Source organism: Cataglyphis hispanica, chromosome 14 (genome assembly GCF_021464435.1).
Source record: "Cataglyphis hispanica isolate Lineage 1 chromosome 14, ULB_Chis1_1.0, whole genome shotgun sequence".
Classification (NCBI taxonomy): Eukaryota; Metazoa; Arthropoda; class Insecta; order Hymenoptera; family Formicidae; genus Cataglyphis; species Cataglyphis hispanica.
The window spans coordinates 7,501-19,541 of record NC_065967.1 but is presented as its reverse complement, the minus strand read 5'-3'; the positions used below and the strand labels follow the sequence as shown (position 1 = coordinate 19,541).

The window sequence follows — 12,041 nt, the reverse complement described above, 5'->3', positions numbered from 1 at the left end:
TAAATTAAAAATTAGAAGCTTTTGAACTGTAAAAATATAATAAAACTTTAATTATTTTAATAAAATTAAAATTTTTTAGAGAGGTAATGACGAAAGTAGAATCACATTTTAATCATTTAATTCATACTTTTTATTTTTGTCTTATTAATGTATCTATTCGTAATATCTGAAAAATTTAAGAATATATATATATATATATATATATAATAAAAAAGAAACGGAATACGTAAATTCTTACCATAATACTATAATCCAAAAAGGCTTTTGCACTATTTGCTTCAAGTGTATATGGAAGTAAAATATCATAAGAACGATAAGCTTTCTTATCCGTAACATTTATGCGATCAGAATTAATCAGTACTACTACATCTTTAACTGAAACCTACAAGTGAAAAAACATAATATCTAATATGTAAAATAATTTATTTAGTAATTTTGTGACTCACGGTTCTTGACATGTCAAATAAAACTATTAATTGTTCTGCTGGACCTTTTAATGGTTTTTTTAAAATTACATAATCCATTTTTTGTGCTGTATTTTTATCTTGTATATTAGTTGTGTTAACAATAGGTATCATAGAACTTGAAATTTCTTCAATCAATGGCTTGCGATCTCGCGGTTTTTTAAGCTCACGATTTTCTATTCTATGCTGCTGCAATTTCCCCATTACCTGTAATATTATACATTAATATACTTTAGATAAATACTTATTATATTTTTTATGTACACTTACTGTTCGATTTTTAAGAATAACATAATTTTCTGTATCAAGTTTCTTTTCAAATTTATCTGCCACTCCACTCAATACAACTAATATTGTAAATGCCATGAAATGTTTTTTCTCTTGACACTTTTTAAAATATGCTTCATTTATCATAACATCATATGTTGCACTTGGTACACCAGCTAATAAAAAAAAAAAGATACAAGTTTACAAATTATATTTATTTATAAAATTAGTAAATTGTAATAATATTTAAAAAACTGAAAGATTATCATTACACTTATCAGCTTCCATCCTTTCAGCACATATACTCATCGGTATAACATAATTAGGTACTTCATCATCTAAAAGTTCTAATAGTTTGATATCAGATATATCTTCTGGTGGTGGAATTTTATCAGATACACATATGTTTACAAAAACCTTTTCTCTGTCAGCTGTTTTAGTTTTTACACAGATACCTATAATAATCATTATATTGCGGAAAAAATTCTTATTCGTAATAAACAATATACATATACAATGTATATATAATGTTATACAAACCAGGAGTAGGTTGTACGAGGATAGACGTTTTCGAATCAAATTGTTTCATTAAATCGTCCATCTGCTGATTTAAAGCATCTCTATCTTTATCCTATTGAACAGAATGAATATTTGTCATTCTAGCCATTTTTTATGTACATTAATTTAATATATATTTATATTTACTGGTAATAACAAATTTCTCATTTTTATAGAATCATCGATATCGAGAAATATGGCGTCACTCATTATTATGTTTCTAATTAGAGATAAAATAAACAATTTTTATTTTTCTAAGCAGTTACTACATTCAAATATCATAATGTAGTGTAAGTTAACTCTTTTTGATTGACAAAGTACCGCAATTTTGATCGTAAGATTGGAGCGAAAATGGCGTCAGATAGTGTAGATAGTGCACTGACACTATTTTTGCTCCAATCTTATGATCAAAATTGCGGTACTTTGGGCCAATTTCATCATCTTCGAAATTGGCCCTTTGTCAATCTAGTGACTTTAGACGGATTTAATTCAACCCAGATTAATTAATCACTATATTTTATTATAAATTCAAATCTTTTATTGGCAGAGTCAATACAATGACGTCTCAGGGCCAATTTCACCATCTTCGGTTAGATTAACCGACGGCAGGGTGGCAACTGAAATGATAAAGGCCATTGCACATGAAAAAATTTTAGCCGTAATTATAAGACCATAAGTAAATCTACCAATCATAATCAAGCATTCTAAAACGTATTAGAATATTTAACTGTGATTGGTTGATTTGCTTACGATCTTACGATTACGACTAAAATTTTTTCACGTGCAATGGCCTTAAGAATGCTTGGTTTTCATTCACCTCTATTTTCTATTGCCACCCTGCTGATTTTAACCGTCGGTTAACTTAACCGAAGGTGGTGAAATTGACCCTAAATGAACTTCTTTTATCTTGAAGTAGGATTTTAGAACGCACCCCTGTTCATATGCCATATCCATCTCGTACAGATGTAGTTTATGTTTTATTGGTCGTACTAGTTGGTCGTGTGATTCACAGATTCTGAGAGTGACACGTATTTTCGTTGATTTTGGATCATTATTATGTCTTCAGGTAGTTTTATTACTTGCAATCGTAATTCCCAGTGGAGAACGATTTCTTCAGAAGGAAAAATAATCCCAGAAATGTCATTCGCGTTGGTCTTTTTGCCCTGCACGTTCGCACCTAACCAAACTGCTTGTGACGTGGTCTCTCTCTCACCATGCTTTTAATATCACGCCCAAGCTCTGTGGTACACTTGCGACGGGGTACAATGGTACTTTCTAATGATAATTTGCATTTATTGCAGGAAAGAAGGGTAAGAAGAAGAAGGGTGTGACTGTCAATCTATGGTCATTCCTCGCTGACGGAAACGGGCCGACCCCTAATATACCGCTGAAATCTTCAAATTGGGTTGACGATGTAGAAGATGATCATGGTAAGCCGAAAAACTTGCCGTTGCTTCAGTTGGGAATCAATTCATTGCAATGTTGATGAATCATTTTCAATTGAAAAATGATAAAAGCTAAATCTTTTGTTGGCTATTAGATATATGTGCATATATCCAGATAGTCAAGTCTGCCAAGATCATATATCACTAATTATGCATTTCATATTATGCGGGCAGAAGTTTGGCAATAGTCGAGCATTTCTACAGTTTTAGCGTTGACAAAAATGCAGTAGAAATTGAGCTGTTGTCTTGAAAGATAACTAAAAATATAGTGAAAACAGCAGGAATGCAGTATGATTTAATGTCATAAAATAGTGATAGAAACACATCGATATATAAGATATGTTAATATTGGATTAATAATTTTTTTAAAATAATTTATTCATTTTCAGACATATTTCTTTCATAATCAAGTTATCATGGGTAAATAAAGAAATTGCAACTAATAAGATTAAAAGTGTAGAATATTTGTTTTTATTAGCTTAATTTCTGATACAATTCTAATAGATAATTAGAATATTAAATTGATTGTTTGGAGAATGAATGAATGAATAGAAAATTGTGTATTTACTGACTATTTGATGCAAAATAAATAAATAAGAATCTATTTGCCGAATAAACGAATTATTAATAAATAAATTTATTATTAAATTTTATTATTTTATTAATTAATTAATTAATTATGCCAATTGTTTATATGTTATATTACATTTGTGACTGAAAGATTATAAATACCTGGCAACTTATATATATATATATATATATATATATATATATATATATATATATTATTATAACATACAAAACTATTTATTTTTTCTTATTTCAATTTTTTTAACATTACAGAAGGATATTCATCAAGAAGCAGCAAAGATCCAGTTATTTTACCAACAGCTCCTCGAGCTGCACGAGGACCTGGGATTGATGAAGAAAATATCCCTACAAGTCCTCCATATGTGGCCTATTTAACCAATCTGCCCTATGATATAGATGAAGCTGATCTAGCTGACTTTTTTGCAGATATGAAGGTTGATTTTTGCAAATATTTTTATTAACATAAGATTTTGTTTATACAAATCTTAATTATTCTGATTATCCACTATGAAAATATAATTCTTTTATTTTTATAATTCTATTTTTATACAAATTAGTCATAATTTATGTATTTCTTTGTACAGATATCTAACATGCGTTTGCCGAAAGATGCAAATAAAATTAGAGGCTACGGATATGTTGAATTTGAAGATCGCCAAAGTTTAATCGATGCTCTTTCTATGACAAACACAGTGAGCAGATGTGATATTTAATCATACTTATTAGCAACATCAAAATTTAAGCTATTGAAATAATTTATGCCAAAAACATTTTTTATAGACTATAAAGACGAGACGAGTAAGAATCGATATTTCAAACAGCAGTAATGATGATCGTCGAGGCAATAGAATGGGCAGAGACAATCGTAGGGATAATTACGATGATCCAGAGCGTACGTCTGGCGATTGGAGAAGTGGGCCACGTGAAGAATTACTGGATGAAGATTCTCATCGCAGTCGATATGACAATAGAGATCGGCGAGATGATAGAGACAGTATGTGTGTGTGTGCGTGCGTGCGTGCGTGCGTGCGTGCGTGCGTGTGTGTGTTTAAAAAAAATATATACATATATATACATAATACATTCAAAAAGTTTCAAGACTGATTTTTTTTTAAATGTCTTAGTGACATTATCTCTCAATAAATTCATTTTTGAAATCGCGCCAATGCAAACCGAACGAACAATCTTTCAATGTGCATTATTAAAAAACTATTGCACATAGTGCAATGAAAAAAATGTCAAAAGATTGATATTATTTGGGTTATTGATTGAGAGATAATGCCACTAATCACTTAAAGAAAAAAAAAATTTTGAAATTTTTTAAACATGTCATATATATATATATATATATATATATATATATATATACACATATACTTTCTAAATTGCACATTTACAAATGAAAATTAAAAATATTCTAGGAATCAATTTTATAATAGAAAGTACTTTTAAACAGGACACGATTATGATAATAAGCCTGGTGCATGGCGCGAAAGAGACAACAATGATAAAGGATTTAAAGACAGAGGTGGCTTCAGAGATGATAGTAAGGATAGAGACTGGAATCGTTATAGCGATAGAGGAAGAAGTAAAGATCGGGACGGGGATCGAAGCAGCAGTTTTGGACCCCGTCGCAATTATGGCGACTCTGATTGGGATCGCCGACAAGATCGAGATGCGAAACGTAAGTATACAATTATCCAGAGAAATGATTAAGATACAGTAGATACATCAACAAAGATGTTGTATTTCTGATTTATTTATATCTCAATTTATTAATTATTTAGCTGAACTGCGACAAAGACCGAAATTGCAACTGCAACCTCGCACGAAACCCGTGGAACCTCTTGCAATTTCGAAAGATCAAACTGAAGAAAGTGCAGTAGAATCAAGATCAACAACGGGATCGGAATTAACTCAACGAGCTCCAGCTCCTACACCCATATCGGCAGTCAACATTTTTGGCGCTGCGAAACCTGTAGATACTACTGCTCGTGAACGAGAAATAGAAGAGCGTCTTGCTAAGTCTTATGCCGAATCACGATCCCGAGAAGAAACGTATGTATAATTTTTAACTTTTCTAAAGATAAGATGGAAATCGAAGAACGGTTGCATCGGCGTTTTTTTTTGTTAATTTTTAATACAACAATTAAATATCCATACCAGCGCCATTACATCCATTTTTGAGATTTGGAATTATTTAGCCACATCTATTTTTCGACATACTATAATCGCCATTTGATGCTCTATCTGTGCATGCTCGTATATAAAAAGCTCTCTTATATAAAAGTCTTTTATTTTTTTTCCAGGGACAGTAAGGAACGTAAAGATGGTACTTCAGGTCGACGTAATGGCGTAAGAATTTAACTTTGAACATAAATAAAATATTTGGAATATTAAAAAAATATGTGATTTAACGCACGGTAAATAATCCCCGTTTATAGGAAGGACGCGACGACAAGGAGAGAGGCCGACCAACTTGGCGATTAGAAGAAGACAAAGGTACTCGAATCGAAAAATCTGCGCCGCGATCTCAACTAGCGCGTTCTGGTAAACATTATTTTCAGATAATAATGAAATTTTTAATTTTAATTCTTTAAAAAAAAGTACTAATAAATATGACTTAAAATGTATTTAACTGAAATATATTTGCAAAGTAGAAGAGCAAAATGAATCCAAAGCATCATCAACTTCGCGTCCTGAACCGCCAACATTTAAAGTATTTCATAAATCCACCGAGAAAGATACTCGTGCGACTTTGGAAAGGTATTGACAGAGAGAAATATACTAATGAATAATATTTATTTAGCATGTATTTTCCGTTTCTCTATACTTTATTTACTTTCTTATTTAGAGATCGTAAAGATAAAGAGAAGGATGAAATTAGCAGAATGCCAAAGGCAAAGGATGAACAAGCTCCGGTGAGGAAACTTAATTATATATTTAAAACTATATTAATGAATAATGTTACATAATAATAAGTTTTCTTTTCTCGCAGAATTTTGTAGCTTCCAACAAATATTCTATGCTACCTGATGATGTGGATCCTGATAATATTGATGAATAGTCCTAATCGACTTTTAATTTGCATCATCGACGAAATTGTGCCACATGCAACATACGATTATGCATTTTATATTAATAATTTCTTTTATCATTATTAAATATTATATGGATTCACACACATTATACGCCAGGCCATTATATTCTTGGTATTACTTTATTGGAATTATTGTTGATTTGTATTTAATCTCAATTTTAATATTTTCTCAATACAAAAAGAACATCTATATCTATATCTATATCTATATCTACATATATATATATATATATATATATATATATATATATATATATATATATATATACACATTTACTTTATATTTCAGTATGCACGCAAAATATGTTTCGGCATTATTAAATCGTAACATCGTAAATTTATTATAATTTCAAAGTAAACTCATCGATTGCAATTATTGCAATTGATCATTTTACATTTGATTTTAAAACTAATTATATTATACAAAGTATGATACAGAAATTGTGAAACTTTATACATCATACTTAATTTGTTGTACAATAATTGTACGATATTGTGACTCACTTTACGTGTAATATAACAATGCCAATATAAAAGGATATAATTAAATTAATAAGAGTATATGGGAAGATAAATATCGTTTAATTCTTAATTCTCCCTGCATATACATGCACACAAGTGCGCGCATAATCACACAAGTATTATATTTTAAAAAATTTGTCAATTGGATATACAATGATGTTTAAAGAAAAACTTAGTAAAGATATTTTAGCACGAGAAAATCACTTGTAAATTTAAGTAATAAAAATGTTTACGATTTTTATTATTTTTAAAAACTGTCAACTGTCATATACTTATGTTTCTATCAATGATTTTTTAACATGATCATTGATTAACTGTAGAATGACATCAAAATTTTTAACAATACAGTTATGACACATATACAAGAGAAGTTTTTTAATTTTAACGTAATAAAATTAATCGATTAACTTTAAATCATACTGGTAAAAACGGGAAATATATAATATATTAATCTTAGATTAAACTTAAAAAGACAGCATTTTTTTAAATCCATGTTTTCATATAATTTTTTGCTTTTACAATGCACTTGAAAGTTAAATCATTTATTTAAAAAATAATCTGTAGAATCAAAGAATATATTAATTACATATATTTACAAAATATGCAACATATATCAAAACATGATGGGACATTGATGCAAAAAATCAAGTGATACATGAAACAATTTTTGTAATATTCATTATCAAGAATCGAATTTTTATAATATACTTATTTACAAAAATTACATATTTACAAAAATTACATATTTTCTTAGAACATACATTACATTAAATCAATTGCAACTTTTATTGCTGTTGGGTAGTCTGTGCTAATTGCCGCAACTGCTTTAATACAGTTTCAAGCAATTTCTTTTTATCCCTTTCACTTTTCTTCAACACAGAAAACATTGTTTTTTTATCAGACTCTTTTAATCTAGAAAGATATATATTATTAAGATTTTGTATACATTAATAATGTATAAAAACTATAAATGATATACGTAGCACATACTTTTCTAACAGAAGCACAGCCATATTTGGAGTTACTAAGTTATATTTACTAGAATCCTGACCATAATCGTGAAAATAAGTAGGCCAATCCCAGCTCATAAATAAATCTAATAATTGTCTTAATTGCGAAAAGTATTGCAATAAAGTTCCTTCCGGTAAACCGACGACTGGCTCAGAAGCAGCAAATTCTGAAAATTATAATAAAATTTGAATTTTCTTAAAAATATATCGAGAGATAAAACATAAATATAATAAAACTTACGTTCACATTGTATCGTATCTAAATTAACTTGTTGCAACGCACCCATAGATATCTGTTTCACATCTTCACTAATTAATATGTCTAATATGGCTTTAGCAATGTGAGAACACGCAGATTTGCATGCCACTTGAGCTACTTCGTCCTAAAATATTATCAATTGTAATATCATATACGGAAACACACGAATGTTACATTGTGATATTTACAGGTAAATTAGTGAAGCATGTTAAGGTGCTCCGCAAGAAAGCTATAAGATCCGTAATGAATCCCGAAGCATGCCCTTGAGGTTCCGCTAAATTCCAATCATAATTTTCCAATTCTAAAAATTCATCTAGCTTCTTTTTCAATTTATCGCAAATCTGTTTCTCAGCGTCTTCCCGCGCGACTCGAAACATGGCAGATTCAACGCCCATACAGCTCAATTGCCCTTGATGTAACGTACTAAAGAATTTATTACACATATATGTAATGATTTATAAAAGAAAGAATAAACAATATATTAGATTTTTACCCGGTAATATTAGTAACAAATTCTTCTAAATATTTTGTAGATTTTTCGAGATATCCTGTGTTTATTATAATTTGTACTACTTGTAAAAGCGCTAAGGAAGGCTTGCGAAACAATGACGATAAACATCCGCTGAAAGTTCTCGTTAGTAAAAGATTCGTCGATTTGCATATCATCTCATCAATTTCAGTTTGGGTAAAATTCAAATCCTCTGAAAATTTTAAGCAAGCATAAATAAATTCTTTCACTTGCTGATAGACTTTTGGTACCATGTCCGAAAATGGAAACTTTTTGGGAAACTCGGCTTTTTGCAAATTTTCATCATGATAAGGAAATAGATCGAGAACTCGATCGTATTCCGCTTGCGTTGTGACCTGAAACATAATAATCGAGTAACGAGTCAAAGAATATCAGTTAGATCAAGTACATCGACATTATAGTTACTTGAATCGGCAAGAAATTGTCTTCGTCTAAAATATTCCTAAACACTTGAACCCAGTGTTTCATTAACACTTCATTATAATGCACTCTAATTTCTTGTAATAAATCCCAAAGTTGTTCCACGGAATAGCCATAATTCTGTTTAAAACAAATTAAAACTTGTTTAAATTACGTACACACGAATATATATACAAGATGTCTCAAAACTACCAAATATTCTTTCAATAACAAATTCTCCAACTAATACGGAAGACTTTTTCTCAATAGAAATGCCAAGGAAGATCATTATTTTTTTTTTTATAAGATTCCATTTTCCATCATCATATATCTCCGAGTAATTAAACTTTAAAATTCTATTATATATAGTAAATTCTATCCGAAGTTAATCAAAGAATGTAGTCTCGTTAATATTTTAAATCCACAAAGATTAATTCGCAAAGAGCTCTCCTCATTCAAACGTTTATAAATAACTCGGAAGTTGACATCTCGATATTTTCGTCGAGAAAAAATTGTTCCCAAATTAACCGGAGAATCTATTATTAGAAGACGGTGATCATGGAAACATCCTGTAGAAACAATGAAATACAAACTTTGTTACTTACCCTTAGAGTAGTATTGAATAGCATAATGAGATTCTTGATTTTTAATATGAGCGTAGCATCTGTGCAATATGCCTAAAAAATACACATTTCTTCATATTATATCAATTATAACGATCATATAACATGGCGAATAATAATATATTTACCGAATGTGTGCGTAAAGCATCGACTATCGTGGATAACGTCATGTCCCAAAGCTCATCTAAATACGCGCGAGTAGCTAATCCATTACCAGTATTCAATATATGATCTTCTACGACAAAAAAACCAATAATACCTTGCAGATAAGTTTGATATCCGATGGTACTTTCATGCTAAAAATAAAAATAAATATATATTAGCATACAAACACACGGCCCAATACTTAATAAATCGATTTACCATATTAACAGGTGGTTGTAAAACTAATCTAGCTTGTTGTTTTCTCTGTTGCCTATAATACATTTTAAACGTTTCTTCTTCTCGAAGCACGGTATAAATATGCATACATCGATATACCGGACTGAAATCCATCAAGTCTCGAGCGCTCAGTTCCTCTTCAGCTTCATTTAATCGATCGTTCATACGAGATCTTTTTTTCTTCCTTCCAATAATTTCCGCTTCAGTCGCTAACTGTTCAGCAGTCTAATATAAAAAAAATTGCCAAAGTTGATAAATTATACTCGCGTAATACCTGTATAAAATATATTAATACAAAGATATAGCAGGTACAAAAGAAAAAAGATTATACTCACATGTCTCATCGCGACTTCGCCAATTTTTGGCGAATATTTTCTAATATTTTCTAGAAAATCTCGTAGATCAGACATAGAAGCATCTTTTATATTTTCCCGCAATCTGACACAAAGATAATATTATATATATATATATTTTTTTTCTCGCAATTTTACATACAACAGCAAAACACTCGCAAATTTTCTAATTAAACTTACCGTGGTATTTGTTGCGTGATTTGAAAAGAAAATCTATAATTCGTAACCTTTGGCAAATCACGATGTTCCAACTGCTCCAGTGTTTTCAACGCTGGATAAAAACGCTTGTCCTTTAATTGTTTTTGCAACTTGGCATACGCGGCTAAGACAGGAAGGCACATAGTGAGACTGTTTACAGCAGCAGCCATATTGCTCTCAACCTTGCGAGCTTTCACAAGTTCTTCACCCATTTCGATCACTTTGGTGGATGTAGCGGTAACGCATTTATCAAGCTCTAATATTTCAGCCTGTATTATAGATATCAAAAGATAATATCTCGGATATATAAAATATATAAAATTAGACGATATATATTACATAACATTACCGCGCTATCGAGTCATTATTATACTTTTGTTTTTTTTTTTAAAACAAAACTAACATTTAATTGTTGGGCTTGAGAGCGAACTTGTAAGAGTTCCCGAATAGAATCAATAAATCCTTGATAATGATGATTACACATTCTCTCAATATCCTTGTCATGAGCTTTAATACAATCATCAAGTTTTTCCATAAACTTTTGATGATCATGTCCATCATAAATCGCTCTGCAACACAAAACAAACGTAACGATACTTTTGCTCGATCATCATCTTTAATCATATAAATTTCTCAAGCATACAGTTTCACTTTCTCATTTATTTAATAATCAGAAAGCAAAATCAATACTCTCCCTCCATTAGTACATCCATCAGTAAATTCTATTACATGGTACGATATTCGCGCTCGATAACACGACACTTACCGAAATGTTGGGCCCAAATAATCGTCGATGCCCTCGATTTCCTGAATCAGAATATCGTATCGCTGCATCATCGTGAAAGTCGAAAACCGTAAAAACCAATTAAAGTTTACAAAACATTCGAAATACAATAAAACTCAGAGACCGAGTCACAAAAATCGCGTTCCGCAAAAGCCGTATCACGAGTCGAGCGTTCGGTTACTCGGTTATCGTCGAGGTTACGTTCGACGGTTGCGAAAACCGCGGATCGATTAATAAATAATGGAACAAAGTAGCCATAGACACAAAAATAGATCAGCATGTCAAACGATTCCTTATATAAAGGCCTTTGCACAACGCGAAGCAATAGCGATAGGAACAAGCGATGGCGCAATATCCAAGGAGAACACTGCTTTATCGAAAAGTGTAGCTCTCATTGGATATCGTTTATCACTATCGCATCGCTATTTCTTTGTTCCTATCACATCGCGGAAGGGCCTTAATAATACTATATCGCTAGTCTCGTATCTTCTCAATAAGCGGCGTTAGCGAATACATTACGGTGCAGACGTATATCAACCTCTCGCTTCATAATTCTCG

At 30.7% G+C, this 12,041-nt stretch overlaps 3 protein-coding genes across 6 annotated transcripts; 1 reads left to right on the top strand and 2 right to left on the bottom strand.

Annotated features, from left to right (window-relative positions):
• Positions 1 to 31: 31 nt before the first annotated feature.
• Positions 32 to 1,882, bottom strand: LOC126854493 (PIH1 domain-containing protein 1-like). Of its 3 annotated transcripts, none has more exons than XM_050601302.1 (8): positions 1,611 to 1,882; positions 1,437 to 1,509; positions 1,272 to 1,362; positions 1,004 to 1,186; positions 735 to 907; positions 447 to 671; positions 239 to 382; positions 32 to 166 (listed from the first exon to the last, which is right to left on the bottom strand). In XM_050601302.1, exons 2-8 carry the CDS (start codon positions 1,497 to 1,499, stop codon positions 131 to 133), a joined length of 915 nt encoding a protein of 304 aa, XP_050457259.1. In that variant the 5' UTR covers positions 1,500 to 1,509; positions 1,611 to 1,882; the 3' UTR covers positions 32 to 130. The 3 variants fall into 3 exon arrangements, with proteins under 3 accessions (XP_050457259.1, XP_050457261.1, XP_050457260.1); XM_050601304.1 differs by having other exon boundaries at positions 1,712 to 1,882; XM_050601303.1 differs by having other exon boundaries at positions 1,846 to 1,866.
• A 342-nt stretch (positions 1,883 to 2,224) lies between these two features.
• On the top strand, positions 2,225 to 7,000 carry LOC126854855 (eukaryotic translation initiation factor 4B-like). 2 transcript variants are annotated; one of them, XM_050601970.1, is made up of 12 exons: positions 2,225 to 2,355; positions 2,591 to 2,719; positions 3,578 to 3,759; positions 3,910 to 4,017; positions 4,106 to 4,319; positions 4,782 to 5,009; positions 5,113 to 5,383; positions 5,635 to 5,680; positions 5,770 to 5,875; positions 5,989 to 6,091; positions 6,180 to 6,246; positions 6,324 to 7,000. In XM_050601970.1, exons 1-12 carry the CDS (start codon positions 2,346 to 2,348, stop codon positions 6,390 to 6,392), a joined length of 1,533 nt encoding a protein of 510 aa, XP_050457927.1. In that variant the 5' UTR covers positions 2,225 to 2,345; the 3' UTR covers positions 6,393 to 7,000. The 2 variants fall into 2 exon arrangements, with proteins under 2 accessions (XP_050457927.1, XP_050457926.1); XM_050601969.1 differs by having other exon boundaries at positions 5,986 to 6,091.
• On the bottom strand, positions 6,987 to 11,883 carry LOC126854854 (exocyst complex component 6B). The gene is made up of 13 exons (XM_050601968.1): positions 11,466 to 11,883; positions 11,103 to 11,268; positions 10,682 to 10,968; positions 10,484 to 10,586; positions 10,131 to 10,373; positions 9,896 to 10,063; positions 9,750 to 9,821; positions 9,151 to 9,285; positions 8,710 to 9,080; positions 8,405 to 8,639; positions 8,199 to 8,340; positions 7,938 to 8,124; positions 6,987 to 7,859 (listed from the first exon to the last, which is right to left on the bottom strand). Exons 1-13 carry the CDS (start codon positions 11,534 to 11,536, stop codon positions 7,733 to 7,735), a joined length of 2,307 nt encoding a protein of 768 aa, XP_050457925.1. The 5' UTR covers positions 11,537 to 11,883; the 3' UTR covers positions 6,987 to 7,732.
• Between the last annotated feature and the right edge of the window lie 158 nt (positions 11,884 to 12,041).